Here is a 16055-nt window from a genome sequence, read left to right on the forward strand (position 1 = left end):
GAGAGTAGCCCAATACCCTATTGCTGACAGAGGCTAGTAACATGCTTCAGAGGAGGGTGCACACTTGCTGTACTGCCCCCAGGGAAGTCTCCTCCTCCTTCCCCCAACTAGTTAGAGAGTTGGCTAATTTTCCGAAGCATGAGGATTGATTGCCTTTCCACAATTCCTTATTGTTTTAATGTTTACTGTTATAACTCTGGATATTTTTATTATCCATTAGAAATGTTTAATTTTGTTTTGACTTCTGGTAAGCTCCTGGCATGAATCATACCTTGTGGCAGTGAATTCCATAGGCCTAATTATGCATTGCATGGAAAAAGGTTTCCTAGTCTCAGTTGTGAATGTGACACCTTCTTTAACATGGCTGTCATTCTCCGTTAAGCTCTGCTTTTTTTTTTCTTTTTTTCTTTTTTGTAGTTTCCAAAAACCCGGTATGGGACTTTTCCAAGAGGTAGGCTGGATGGTAGGGCCACCGTTCTTCAGGGACCTTCTTAATGGAACTCCTACTCTGAGGATGACATCTGGAGTCCCTGAGGGTATGACTACATTGCAGTTAAACACTGGCTTGCTCAAATCAGCTGACTTGGGCTAGCAGGGCTGTGGGGCTATAAAATGGCAGTGTAGGTGTTTGGGCTTGGGCTTGGGCTGGAGCCTGAGTTCTGGAACCCCATGAGAGGGATGGTTCCCAGAGCCCAGGCTACAGCCCGAGCCCAAACTTCTACACCACAGTTTTACAGCCCCGCAGCCCAAGCCCCATGAGCCCAGGTCAGCTGACAAGGTCTAGCCATGGATTTTAATTGCAGTGTAGACATCAAGTATCAGAGGGGTAGCCGTGTTAGTCTGGATCTGTAAAAGCAGCAAAGAATCCTGTAGCACCTTATAGACTAGCAAATGTATTGGAGCATGAGCTTTCGTGCATCCGATGAAGTGGGTCTTCACCCACGAATGCTCATGCTCCAATACGTTTGTTAGTCTGTAAGGTGCCACAGGACTCGCTGCGGCTAATGTAGACATCAGTGGCTGTCTCTAGTGTTTTGTGACTGGCTTTTCCATGTTGCTTGGCACCCTCTGTGACTGTTTTTAATCACTTACATCATCATCTCTTCCTTGGAATTTTGTTTTCTTTCCTAAGTTTATGTTGGCTGGTAACATCTGGACTGGTCTCAGTTTTGTTCTAAGTCATATTTCACAACATCCCAGTTACTGTATTTAGAGATGGGTCCTCTTCGAAAGTAACAAGTGCACACCCTAATTGAAATAAATAACTGTTCTAGTCATTATTTCCTGTGCTTCCTTTGTTACATAGTCACTTTTTAAATGTTCTGAGCAGCGTAGGAATGATTTTTTTAAAATAACTCTTAAAATTTATTCTTTATAATGTTCCCTCTGCTATCACTGGATTAGAAATTCCATACCCTGCATAGCAGAAATGTTTGTGGGGTAAAAGTGGCATTGTTATTAATAACATATGTATCCAAAAGTTTAGATACGGTGTTCTAATGAAACACATATGATCATTAAATAGGGTCATTATAACACTTGTGGAATCATTAAGCAGCCTGTACAGGAGAAGTTATTTGATTTGGGAGAATGATTCTCACTGACACCATCATCCTAGAATAGAAACCGGACGTGTGTATGTACGTAATATTGTCCTGTGCTTACAGATCTCAAATCTGGATGAAACTCTGAATATCATTATTTGGTAGACTTCACTTGGCTAATTTGAACATCCTAGCCTGAGTTTTGTTTTGTTTGTTTTAGTCGCTGTGGGCTAAATAAGGTTTCACAGTGATTGGGGGAACTTCCGGTGTTTTAATTTGGTGGGGAAACATCCCCATTTTTCCATAGATGTTACAGGTTCTAACTAAGATAATGTCAAAAACTCCAAGTTTAAATCCTAGTTTTGAGTTAAAAGTCTGTCTACTGAGATGTAACCCACAGTATGAAAATTCTTGGGAATCCCTCATTTAGATGGTAAATATGCCCTGGTTCACCTGAACAGTTTATGGATGTTTATAATCCTTTCAACGAATCTGTTCAGATTTTTGAACAAAAAAGTATGAAACCAGGCAAGTTTTTTGTGTAGTTTGGAGTTTCATTGCAAGTATTTTGCACAACTGTATTATCTACAGGCAAGAAGTTATACTGTCATTCTCTAAAGCTCCTACAGAGAGAAATAGATTAGATGTGCAAGAAAGTGAGCATTATAGTGCAGTCATGTAGTTCAGATCCAGATTCAAACTTCCTCAAAGTTTACTGTGTTTCAGAGTCTAGAATTTAGTTTGACCCCTTGGGACCAGCCACAAAATTTAAATCTAGATCTGAGGTTTTACTGAGGTCAGGCATGGTCAGATCTGGGATTTTATTATTTTGCATCCCAAAGACAGTCTAGATGCTTTTGGCTCAGACCCATCTCTGTGCTACAGTAGGCCAGGTTATATTCGTTTAGGTTTCCAAGAGTAACTCGCTGTACTGTGCTTGCTTTCCATTGGAGTGATGAAGAAAGCCGTGATTGTTTTTTTGTTTTTTTTTTACTGAAAAACATTTATTTTAATTCTAATCCTTTCATTCTCTGCCTCTCTTGGCTAGAGAGCAACTGCAAAAATATTTGCAAATGTAATGGGCTTTGTGTATATATACAGTATGCACTGTATGTGTATTTTACTGATAAGTCTAAAGCCAAAGGCATTGTTTTAAACTGTTCTCAGGGAAAGCAAAGATACTGAAGTGACAAACAAACCAGAGAGAGACTAAATATATGAAAATAAACATAAGTCTAAAAGCAATCTGGCCAAGTGTGGGCACTTTTTTTTTCTTCTTTAGCATCTGTATTAGTCTCTAACTTTCTCCCAAGTTTTATTGTTGCCAATTTAGTTAGACTAGAGATGTCTTACTAATTATTACTATAGTCTAACAGTCACTCTTCAGATAGCTTGTAAGACAGCAAAAGAGTTGTTGAAAGTAGAAACTGACACACATGGGGGTGGGGAGAAGCAAAACACTATGGTCTCTACAGCATTACAAGACCAAAACCCACATTTGGACATGAGTGTGGTGACTCTATCAGAATTTGAACTAGGATCCAAATTTTGTAACTAACCTTTATTTCAGTAATGGGCCAAATGAAACTTTGGGATCTCAACCCTCCTTGCCCACAAATATCCGTGTGTTCGAAATATGGATCCAAATTGTGTCTCCAACTCATCCCTGATTTTGACATTTCAAAGGGATAGCAACATTCACTGTGCTGACTGCCATGTCATTCTTTGTCTCCAGTAGTTTCTTCGGCAACTGTTGCTGAAACCAATGGGAGTCCTGGGTGCAGATGATTAGACTTTTAGAGTGGGGTGTTCAAATGTACAGTGTTGGCCTAACTTTGCTCCTGTTGAAGTCCATAGTAAAACCCCCATTGGATTCATTGTGAGTGGAGTTAAACCTATGCTCCGTTTTGAAAATCCCACCCTTAGTTATATAGAGACAGGCAAGACCAGACATGACTTTGGTTTTGTGAAGTCCCGTCGCTCATGTTAAGGTTGTAGAAAACCAAGACAAACATGATTAGGGTCTCAGACCCATTTTTCTCAATTTTCAGTGAAAGCAAAAACAAGGTTGTGATTTGGGTTTTGCCATTCATTCATTGGTCAAGAATTTGGTTGGCCAAATTGTGATTCTGGCTGTTATTGACCAGGGTCTTTGTTTGTCTGAATGCTCAAAGAGAGGTTAGATAAGTAAGGTTTTAACACGTGTAACATCTTCAGGTAATACAGTTTATTTAACCATTATCTTTGTCACTTTCTTTTGGTTGAATAGAGTAAAATAATAGCAATGTTGTCTCCTTTTCCGCTGCTCAGCAGCACTGAGTATGTGCTCCCATTTTCATGTGCTGTTCCACTAGTGACTAAGGGAAAATGCAGCGATGGGTAAGGTCATGCCTATAATGCCCTTAACTTTAAGGGTGTATATACCCCAGAATGTAATCAAGCTAATTGCAACCATATTATATGCACTCAGTCACTATAAATTAATAAAATAAAACACTACATACTTAAGGGTTAATTTAAAAACAGGCTATCAGAAGCAAGGCCAAAACTACTGCCAATTTTGCTAATCAGAATGGGAGAAGGGAAAAAAAGTAAATAACTAAAAATGAGAAAAAAAAAAAGTAAACAGCTTAAGTCTAAATGTCTCTGATATTAAAAGTTTATTAAAAGTTTAAAAAAACCTGATAATTTCATAGGGGTCATTATAACCTATGTGTTTTGTAATGTTATAAAAAGATTAAATAAAAAAGTGTAGTTTGAAACAGTCCTCTGGAGCTATCCTGGGAAAGCTATCCTGACATCTTTACTTCCCAGCAGGGAGGCGTTTGGCCAGCGCTGACCCGTCGTTAATTACTCAGTATCATCTCAGAATATAGGTAAATATCTGGGATGCTCTAAACCTATTGCTTATGTCTGTGTGTGCTTAAATGTAATAAACTGCAGTTTTAAATAAAGCATGCTTACCTGCATAAATCCTATCAGATGGAATTTCTGTGTTCCTATTAATTTATTCCTGACACCATCTGGAGTAAAATAGTTAAGTTTCCCCTGCTGTGGGTTCTGAAAACCCTGGGTAACAATAAGATATTAAACTATTAAAGTTCACTAATTCTCGCACCTGATTGTTGATCAAGCTCTCTCTACTGGGCAGAGTTGTCACCAAAAAAAAAAACAAATTTTGATAAAAGTTGCCTGCAAAATTCAAAAAGTGAAAACTTTTGCAATCAGTTCTACTGCTAGTTATATCCAAGTTAATGGTCCTCTGACTGGTGGCCCTGTGAAGAGATGGTTGGTCAACATGGTGCTGGTTCTCCTCTATGGTGCCACTGAAGAGGATTTAAAAACCACTAAAAATGAACCACTAGTATTACTTTTCCATAGAAACAATTGCTGTAATTTCTGCAGGAATGCTGTGTGTTCATGAGTGGTAGAGCATGATATAATCCACAAGATTATTGTTAAAGTGTGGGCCATACGGAAAAACTTGGAGAACTTCTAATCTAAGTCAGTCAGTTCCTAACTATGAAAGAACATACACCAGGAAAGAAATATTTTCCTTGCATTAATGTCAAATCTTAAATCTTAAAAAGACCCTCAGTGGCTGAAAAGCAGATTGTTTACATGCATGATTGAGATTTTCAAACACTCGCAAGGTCTCAGGGTGTTTGCATCCTCATTTTGGTTCAGGCCTATATGTAGTTAAAGTAATTTATTTCTCTTTACTCTGTACAACAATGGCTCTCTTGTTATAACACCGGCCCTTATTTTGCGTTCAGTGGTATTGGGGTCAATCCAGAGTAATTCAGTTAACTTCAGTAGATTTACATCAGTGTAACACAAAGCAGAATTTGGCGCAGAGTCTCCCTTTTAAACTTAAATTTACTGCCATCACACACAGGGCCAGTGTTTGTTTCAATTTAATTGTGATAAATTATTTACACCAGAAATGCTGATTCCCTAAAATTGAGACTGTCTGAAATGTTATTTATGCCCAGGTATTAATCTCTAATCATTTTAAGCCTCTTGCATTACTACTTCTAGACTTGCTCTCACTTTAGGTCATTATCCTACTCTGCTTCCCACATGTGGGCCTTTGGCAACTTGAGACGTATGACTTGTGTTTTGATTTTCCTAGCCAGGTCGCTGACTGCAGTGAGTGAAGTTGGCATTTTGCCTTCTGGTTGTTTATTTTGTTACTGCTACAGAAAGTTATTCATAAGATGTATTTCTAAATTTGCCAGGGCATTTTGGCTTGTCTATCCCTGCCCACTTTTCTTGTTTTAAAGTTAACTATTCCCATTACATTTCTGATGTTTCACGGGACAAGGTGTGGGAGTCTAGCAGAAGCTGTTAATCTTCTAGATTTAAAGAGCTAAATTTTCTAAAATCTGCAAGGTTAAGTTGCATGCGCAAAACATGGGGCAGCTCAGTGGCAACGTAACAACAGGAAATTGTAAGTTCTTTGGACAGTTTCTCATGTTGAGCATGTTAACAGCATGTTTTACACACACAATATAGGCACACTCCACCAAGTTATTAAAAAAAAGAATTTTTTGGCCTTGATTTTCAGCACTTGGGCCTGCTCTCTTGCTACGTTGGATGACTAGGAAAAGGAAAATAAGAGAAATGAGCCACCTGTTTTCAGGGCCAGTGCAGGGATGTTTCGCGCCCTAGGCGAAACTTCCACCTTTCACCCTCCCCCACCCTGCGCCCCTGCCCTAAGGCACCCCCCCCACGGCGGCTCCCCCCCCTCCGCCCTGAGGTGCCCCCACCGTGGCAGCTCTCCGCCCTGAGGTACCCCCCCGCCCCAGCTCACCCCTGCCCCGCATCCTCCCTGAGCACGCCGTGGCTGCTTCACTTCTCTCGTCTTCAAGCTTGTGGCGCATAAGCTGATTGGCATCACAAGCCTAGGAGGTGGGAGAAGTGAAGCAGCTCACCCCTGCTCCGCCTCCTTCCCAAGCACGTCATCGCTGCTTCACTTCTCCCGCCTCCCAGGTGTGTTCTATAGGTTGCAAAAGCTGCCTGTCTTTCTAGTCCTCACTGGCTTCTTGCCACATGCCTCATTGCTACAATCGTGTGGGATCCATAGCAGGAGAGAATGCTCCAGTAGCTGTCCTGGGTGACTGGACAGGTGAGAAAGGAGCAGAGACACAGGAAGCAGCAAAGAGCAGGGGATAAACATTTCAATGGGGAAAGAGAGGAAGTCTACATGGACGAAGAGTGGGAAATCGGTGGGAGAGGGAGACAGGAAAGCGAAGGTATGGAAAGGGTGAGCAAGTGGGGAACTTCAGGAAAGGCGAGAGGGCACAATACCAGGGAACAGTTTAAACCAGGGAAGTCAGGGCCTCCTTATGGGGAAAGACAGGGCTGAAGTGTTGCCTCTATGTGGTACAAGGGGGATGCATAACATCTAGCCCTCCAGGGGTATGGAAGGAGGTAGCCTGTGCTCAAACTTCCCTGAAATACTAGAGGACGTATAAGTTTACCAGACATCTCCATAGGCAACGCGGGCAAGGGGTAGGGAAGGCAGGGGGAGGTGTATGCAAATAAAGGAGAATGAGAACAATTTAAAAGCTGCATCTGTTTTCAGACCCCAATGCTGGATATTCATATAAAAATAAAATTAATATTCCCATCACTGACTGGAGCCTAGTGGCCCAGACCCCCACCAACTTGTTTCTGGAAAAAAACAGTTCAAATGTTGGCAACTCTGGGGGAAGGGACACTTCAATAGGCTCTAGTGTCATACCCTCTCTGCGAATCTTAGTGTCACCCTTGCTAGATACAAGGAAAAGGGGCCAGCTGTGGCACTGCAAGAAGGGTTGTTGTACTGCATGAGCCATCGGGGTTGGCTCCAGGCCCCAGCATGCCAAGCACATGCTTGGAGCAGCAAGCCATTGGGGGCGCTCTGCTGGTCGCTGCGAGGGCGGTAGGCAGGCTGCCTTCAGCGGCTTGCCTGTGGAGGGTCTTCTGGTCCCGCAGCTTCAGCGGACGTCCAGTGCCTGCGGGAGGTCCACCGAAGCCACGGGACCAGCGGACCCTCCACAGGCAAGCTGCCGATGGCAGCCTGCCTGCCATGCTTGGGGCAGCAAAATGTCTAGAGCCGCCCCTGTGAACCATTGAAAGGTTTCTAAATTTAGCTGAGCACAAGAAGCACCATCGCCATCTCCATTGTGAATGTTAGGGGACTTTGAACCAAGCCCCCATGCAGACAGCAATCTGTAGAGATAAGGAAAAAGTGAGGTTTCTTTTTTGTGGGAAAGTGTTGTAAGAAAATATGATAAAAAGCTTTGGAATTGTTTACTTTAAGTTTATTAAAATATTCACCGTGATTTAAAGTTGTTCGTGTTCCTTTAAAAGTCTGCTTGTTCAAGTCCAAGCAGCCTGGGTTTTTCCTCCATATTTGCATATTAATACAACCCTGCAAGTCGATTTGCATATCAAGACACATTCCCAACAAGCCCTTCCTATGTAAAGTCCACTACAGCATGTGCCTGATAATAGCCCCAGTTGTACAGATGCACAGTTTGTGGATCATCATTGCTCTCAGACATGCCTTCTCAGTCAGAGAACAAAAGGGTATCAATACAAATACTAGAATGTTCACCAGCCTTCAGGAGAAACATCTGTTGGGCTCCAGCTACCCGTAATAAATCCTATTTTGATGGAAGCAAGGGTCTGATCCTGCACCACAGGGGTTAATAATGCTTTTACCATTCATGGGAGCAGGATTAGACCACAACTCTGCATTTAGCTCTTCCTCACGATAAGGTGTTTTTGCAGCACATATGGTTCTTTTAGACACTTTTTTTCTGAAAAAATACAGTGATTTGGAGGTCTCAAAGACTTCAGAGGAATGTATAACCTCTTTCAACATCCATCAACAGAGGGCAGCCTACTGCTGCATGTATTGGCTCAGATAGTCAGGTAAGGCCAAGGAGCACACAGTGCAGTTCAAGAGGGGAGGTGTAACAGTAGCCTTTGCACTTTCCAGATATGGGGCTAGACTCCCAGTGTAATATTTATGCTGGTACCAAGTATCAGAGCGGTAGCCATGTTAGTCTGTATACAGAACAACAACGAGGAGTCCGGTGGCACCTCAAAGACTAACAGATTTATTTGGATATAAGCTTTCGTGGGTAAAAACCCACTTCTTCAGATGCCCAGGGTCATTGGGACATAAGGATTTCCCAGCCACACCTCTTTGTCAGCAGGATGTAAGGGAATGGCAGGAGAGTCAAGACACTGCTACCTAGGTTCTGTGCCTCCACAGGTTCTCCCCTGGTCTAGGGTGATGCTCCCAATTCCACCATGCCAGTTTTCAAGCTGTTTTGGATTGGGGTATATTGCAAAGCAGCCACAGTCCAGCACAGCATCTCGACAGGGTGAAAAACAGATGAGGAAATGACATAAATGTTAGTGTTGTGCAAAAAGTTTCTGTCAAACTAAATGAAATACTCATGGTGCCTTATTTTAAATGTTGAGCTAGTCCAAGACACAACTTTGTGTTTAAAGTACAAAGGTTACTAGCATTGTCATTTTCAGGTTTGAGGTTCCCTAAGCCTACATCATTTTGAATAAAATATTAATGACCGCAGAGGTGTCTCTTGTTTTTAAGATTATCTGGTACCTTGTCCTGTACAGCCCAGTAATCTTAGTAGCCTTGCCAAGGTGCTATGAAAAAGCACCAGCCCAGACAAAATCTACCTGCCTGCTCTTGATCACGATGAGTGGTGATAATGAAGAAAGGTGCTGTAGTCATACACAAGAAAAATTACGTACTCCAGACAAGTGGATAAGTATGATTTTGCAAGACCGACCCCTAGTTTGCATGAGTCAAAGTGGTTCTAGTTCCATGCAGAGATCTGCACGCTTGTTCAGAACAAGCACAGCTGCCAGCCAAAGGAGTGAAAGTGGGAGGAAAAAATGGTTGGTGGTGCAGCAGTTGGCTAATCAAAGTACAGTACTTTGTTTTTCCACCAAATACAAGGAATGAATATGAGTGGTGTTCTTGATTTTTAGATCAGACAATATGAAGAAACAGAGATCCAGCCTTGGGAAGGCTTCTGTTCATCAGTTCTAAGGTTTATAAATTATAGTAATTGAAGCTCCAATAACAGCAGGTCTGTGTGAGGTAGAGATTTTTGATGGTTTGCATGGCATTAATGAATGAGGTATGTGTCAGGCCTGCCAAATGAGTTGCTCTCATATGCTTGATGAAAGTTTTTGCTGCAAAGCATGCATTGAGTTTGTCTATACCCTGCCTTATATGCTTCTCACTTATGCTTTCAGAAAGGGGTGTGGCTGGAGTAAGAAAAAAGTGACTTTGCAAGGAGCATAAGTTCTAAAATCTGCCTTGTAAACTAAGTAAGGGAGTCTTCTGACTCATTCTTCCCTCACTTTTATTAATAATGCAGTTTAACTAGTATAAAGCCCTGCGCTACAAATAAAAATTCCCAGTGTAGCTATGTCAGCTAGAGTTGTGGTTTTTTACTAATATATCAAAATGAGCACTAGTGTGGACACAGTTCTACCAATAGAAAGATATACCTATATTGTTTGTTTTGCTTCCCAAACCAGAGTAAGCTAAACCTGTATAAGTACTTTTATACTAGTACGCTATGCTCAGACCTGGCAAGTTGTACTGCTTTAAATAAACTGTTTTATAAATTAAACATTTACATATTATATAAATATACTGTTATATTTAAAGTAGGACAGATTTGTATGTGTAGACAAGCCCCACGAGGAGAATTAGGTCCTTAATTTTTATATCAAAATGGTCAAACTTTTCTCTGAATTAATTTTCTTGCACCATGAAAGCATTGCACCAGCAGAGCTATAATTATGGTTCACACAGCGTTTTCCTACATATTAATTACTTTCAAACTTATTACCTTTGGGCTGAAATTTCTCATGCTCATTCTCATCCCAGAAGACTGAATGGGTATTTTTCTCCATTCCTTATCACTGTGTGCAGTTATTTACACAGTATAATGCTACCATTCTGATCTGGTAGCATTTTGTACTCACTTAAGCATAAATGGCTACACATAGTGCAAAGCAGCAGAGAATTACGTCTTGTGAGTTTTTGGTTTGTTTGAGTAGACTGAAGAAAACCTATTCAGGTGACTTTAGAGTTAACTCAGAATGGAAAAAGTTTTTTGATCATTTAATAAAAAAAAAACAACCCTCAAAATCATGCAGATACTGTCCTGGCACTTGGATAATTCAGAAATGGTTTGGGTTTAAAACTTTTGACTTGGCAGGCATTTAGTCCTCAAGGAACGCATGCTTTGCTCAATCTGGTAAAAAATTAAGAAATTAAAAATAAAGGGAATTCTGTTCTGGTGGAGATGAAGAATAGTGTAAGGTCCGAGGTCTCCATTCTGTTTTTCACTGAGAACCTCTGCTGAATATTCTGAATAGAGCTGGATAAGATTTTTCAACCCAAACCTTTTTTTGGCAAAAATGAAGATTTGATGTTGTTGAAATATTTTGCAAATTTATGTCTGTTTCATTCAATTGTTTTGGTCAGGAAATACCTTTTAAAAATTCCCCCAGAATCAAAATGTGTTGTTTCAACATTTTCTTAAACAAAACATAACAACTTTGTTGGTTTGAAATTATTTTTTGTTTCAAAATGTCCTTTAGAAGGCCCCGCCAGTGTGGTTCTTCTGTGTGGGAGGAAATAGAAAGATTTAGTGAAGTCCACATAAAGGGTGCGAAGTCCCTAAGCTCCAGAAGGCCCAGCTGCTCAGTGGCTCTGCAGCACAGATTTGGGAGTGAAGTGGGGCTGGGAGATCTGTTTTTACACAATTATCCTCTTGCTCTCCCAGGTAAGATGTGAGGCAAGCACTGAGGAGGTTATACGGCTCCACTGCTGCTCTGTGGCTTAGTGAAAGGATTCCTTTCCTCCTAGCCCATGAGGAATACTCCCTCATGCAGTCTGGCTGCCAATGCTATGTGTCAGTGTTAGGATTTGGGCTGAAGTGGGTGCGAAGTATGGTTGTGCAGCCAGACGCACATTGTTGCAAGGTCACTTATGCGTTCTTGGGAGGTGTGAAAAAGTACTGATGAAATTCAGATATAGGTTTCCAGCTCAGTTTCTGATGCTGCATTTCTTTACTCATTTCTTTCCACTTCTTCAGGAAACCCACTCCACATCAGGAGAGAGTATTTTAGGGAAGGAATGGAGAAAAGAAACTAATGCTAGAAGTATCTATACAAATATGCAGTTGCATTCAAGAAACAGAGTTATGCCTTCAGTTCCCTATCTGTAAAATGCATAATGATCCTTACTCTCTTTTGTAAAAAGTGCTTTGAGATCTGTGGATGAAAAGTTGCAATATACAGTAAACACTAAATATTGTGATATTAAGTTATTAATGTGGGGGGTATTTTTCTTTTTGGACACAGGAGCTGTGAAGGGCGAAACATTAGATACAGAACATGCAGCAATGTGGTAAGTGAACCTTACTTATGATTGTAATACTAATAACATTTATTTGTAATAAATATAATTATGTAAAATAAGTCAATAATAAAAATTGGATGGTAATACTAATAATGTAATTATTTAAATAATGCTGGTGCCATGGGAATACTGTTATGTACCTCACCATTTTTAGAGCTAATTTGGAGGGTATGGCGCAAGCGTGGTAGAACCATGATACTTGCATCGTTCCAGCCGGGATTATTTACTTCCTTTATAAACTGGACTGAGCCCATGAAACATGGAGAAGTGGATTCACTGTTCTGTATAGTTAGTTTAGTGGCAGAAAGGGCCTGGTCGTCTTCTAGTCCTTACTTTAGTAAAACTCTTCAATAGGAGATTTGTCTGGCTGCAGGACTGAGCCCTAAAGGACTGACTTCCACAGAGAATGGGAGGAAGTTCGTGGCTGAAGAGAAATATGTCTGTCTCTGACTCTGTCTCTCTCTCATTCTTCTGTTCCTCCCTAGGGTTGAAATCCCTTTGAACATTTTATTAGGATGTTTTGCGATGGTCCTTTGCATTCACCTATAATATTTTGCCATTGTCTGCCATTCTAAAGGTTTTCAGTTATGTCTGGTGGTGAAATGCAGTTTTCAATACTATAAAATAAGCCTCTCCAACTTCTCGCAGCAGAACAATAAGCTGTTTACACTGGTGAAAACAGAGGCAAAGACTATAATGTGGAAAGTCTTATATTATGCTAAAAATTGTAAAAAATTACATGGGTCAGCATGAATTTGATTGGTAAAAATGGAAATTAAAGCCAGTAAAGCATTCAGTAAAATTTTCACACCTCACAGGGTCAGATGGAGACACCTTTCAATAGGAACTATGTCTGAGAAACAGCAGAGTAAAAAACTGAGTAAATTCCTCTGGATTTGGCTCATGTTTTCCACAGAACACAATTCACAAAGAATTGGTCATTTCTGCACAGCTCTAGCATCCTCATGCAGAGAGAATTATTGTCCCTTTTTCTCTCACTTCTGCTTCAGTCAAAAATTGTGTGACTCCGGGGGTTTCTTTGGGTCACTGAAATCTTGCTTCAGTCTAGACATCTGCTGCAGTAACTGACAACAACTTGAGTAGTCAGTAAATAAGCCTGCCTGCTGCTTCGTGGGCCGTTTTCCAACTGTGAGGCACTTACACTACACCAGGACACCGAAGAGTGCAGGAAGGTTAATTTGTGTCAGTCAAGCCACATAACTGTAGCTCCATGGAATATGACATGGAACAAAAGGAAGAGACATTGTCAAGGCTGATTGGCCTAAAATAGACCCATCGGCTTTAGTTTGGTTTTCAAGTGCATGCACATCATGTCAGCTCGCCTGCCTGCCTGGCTCCTGTAAGCATTGAGGGAAACAAAATGTACTAGGATCCTGCTCTGCATGAGTTTGATGTTGCTGGAGCACCCTTCTGAGAAGCTGTGATTTCATGTAGATTATAACCTTGGTTTTGGAGTTGCTGAGCGGATTTTCTAAGACACAGGATTTTTTTTGTAAATGTTATTTTTAGGTTAGGTTCAGTTTTGGGCCTGTGGACATGGATGGTTTCTCTTCTGAATAAAAGCTCCTGTAGTTTTGCCTAGAAGAAGTGTCTTTACTTACCTAATACTTAACAATATTGGCTCCAAACTTCTGATCACGTTAGTAATGTAAAATTCTCTTGATTATCCAACACCAATTAACGAAAACTTAAACTGGTGTGAAATCCAGGCCCTACTGAAGTCAGTGAAAGTTTTCCTTTTGATTTCAATGGGGCCTGGATTCACCCCTAATGTGTGACTCTAACATGAACTTATTCCGAAGAAGGTGCAATGCTGAATTTTCCTCCATTGTTGACTTATTGTCAATAAATAGATAGGTTTTTGAAGCACATGCGCTATTAAAAATAAACCTAATTAGACCTTCTAGATTCAGACCTTAGTGTACTCAGACCTCCACTGAGCTTGCTTTTGCCCATCTGGATGGTCCTAGCATCTGACTGGAATGCTCAGCATACTTGATTAACAAGAAACAGGTTCCAGATAGTCACATATTTAAAGAAGAAGCCTTATGACCTCATACAATTACATGTCTGTAGAGTGGATACAATTAAGTGTTTTCCATTTACCTTTTCTCCATTTTGAATCATTTTAATAAGTTGAGATGTTTTCCCTATGTAGCTCTGGTAGTAGGATATCCCTAATGTCTTTCAGAATAGTAAAAGAGTCATATGTTTCGTTTGAACTATACCCTCTGTATTTGCATGCTCAATTATCATGATTATACCTGCAAATCCAATAACTGGTCCTGGAAATGGCTAGTTACTCATATAACTTACTTATGTATCCAGGTACAGGAATGTGGACACACAGTTGCATGTGCATTTTTGCTCAAAAATGTCAAGTATCCAGCTTTGAAACTTTGCTCCATAAAAACCTGGAAAACAGAGAAGGCACCATCCTGGATGAACATTCTGCCTCTACCAAGGGCTTTCAAAATCTATAATGAATCTAGCCACTTCTTCATTATTTAACACATGGAAAAATTCCTTTCTGATTCTTGCAGGGATCAACTTATGCACGAGCTTCGTTTACCACTATGTTAGCATGGATAACTTCTGCACTAGTGGTATAACGGGGCATAAAATTAGCCAGTCTTTTTATTTGCTGCAAAGTGTTATCTCTCAGAGCTCATGTGCCTTTGTTTATATGACTGTCATCTTCCAGAAAAAGGCAGTTATAAATGCTAAAAACAAACTCTTTATTTGGGGGGATGAAATAAGAGAATTGGAAGTGTACTTCTTGGAGTTTGGCAATGACCACATTTTCACAGACATTATCATTTGTGGGATTTTTGCCACAGCTGTTTTTAATTCATCCTGAAATTAGATTACAGGGGAAAAAATGTAGAACGGGAAAAGGGAGAGGAGAGGAAAGAGGAGAGAGAGGTGCATCTGTTTCTTCAGTGACCTGTATTATTCTTCTGAGAGCCCCAATCACAGCTGGGGGCTGTGAGAGAGGTTGACACTGTTGTCTAGAAAGCTTTTGAGCAGTCCTGTAAAGGAACACATCTGATTTGGCTTGCTTACTAGTTACTGCCTTATGTTGATCAGAAACTGGAAATATTATGAATATGAAGCCACATGTGTAAATATTGAAAGTAGGAATGAAAGAATCTGATGACGATTTGGTTTCTTAATTATTTTAGGAAACATTTATATATATATACTAATATTAATTCCAAATATGGTTCCAACCATTGTAGAAATTCGAGGGGCGGGGGGGGGGTGAACCTAGTTGGGTTGTTTTAGAAAATTATTCTGAATGCAATAAAAACATGTTTTGGTTGATAACTACACATCTTATGGTATGAAAAATAAACATTTTAAAAAGTGACACTCTGGGTGACACTCTGGGTGGAATTTCCAGAGCTGGATTCTTCTGCAATGCTGCATTGTGGGCAGATTATAGATGGATTTTTTTTTCTTTTCAGCTGATGAATTGTGCCTTTTCTTTCCTTCAGTCTGTTTCTCACCTACCAGATTCTCTCCTATTTATCATGTTATCAACCTCCTGTTCTCCCTTTTTCTGCCTCTCCCTCACCAACCTTTCATCCCACTGTCCGCTGCTTCCTCTGTCTGATCCAAACATCTGCTGTCCCCAAACATTTTTGCACAGTTGAAAATGTTCAGATTTGTCACAAATACTTTTCATTTTGATATACTGCTTCTTGGTTCTAGACAGAAACAGTGACGAGCACTTGAGCAGGTTTGACATTCCATCCTGTTGGGTTGGTACTTCCCACGAGCGTGCCAGTATGTTACAACACACTGAAGAATTGTTCCCAGATACTGAACACCACAGATAAGGCTCTTGTGGTGGTTTCCTCAAATGAAAACAAGAACGTGCCATAAATCTCACAAGAATGCCTATATTTGTAATACCTTTTAGATCAATTATACAGACCCAAGATTGAACCTATGGACGTTAGTTCAGACCAAACCTTGTGAGCATAGCCCATAACCACTTCCCCCTA

At 40.6% G+C, this 16055-nt stretch overlaps 1 protein-coding gene across 4 annotated transcripts in view; it reads left to right on the forward strand.

Moving 5' to 3' along the window:
* ADAMTSL1 (ADAMTS like 1) overlaps window positions 1-16055 on the forward strand; it is a 692925-nt gene that overhangs the window by 456673 nt on the left and 220197 nt on the right. For all 4 annotated transcript variants that reach the window (XM_030566852.1, XM_030566853.1, XM_030566854.1 and 1 more), the window contains one exon: window positions 11964-12009. In XM_030566852.1, coding sequence (XP_030422712.1) covers window positions 11964-12009 — 46 coding nt within the window. The remainder of the gene's footprint in view (window positions 1-11963; window positions 12010-16055) is intronic.

Source organism: Gopherus evgoodei, chromosome 6 (assembly GCF_007399415.2).
Source record: "Gopherus evgoodei ecotype Sinaloan lineage chromosome 6, rGopEvg1_v1.p, whole genome shotgun sequence".
In the NCBI taxonomy this organism is placed as follows: Eukaryota; Metazoa; Chordata; order Testudines; family Testudinidae; genus Gopherus; species Gopherus evgoodei.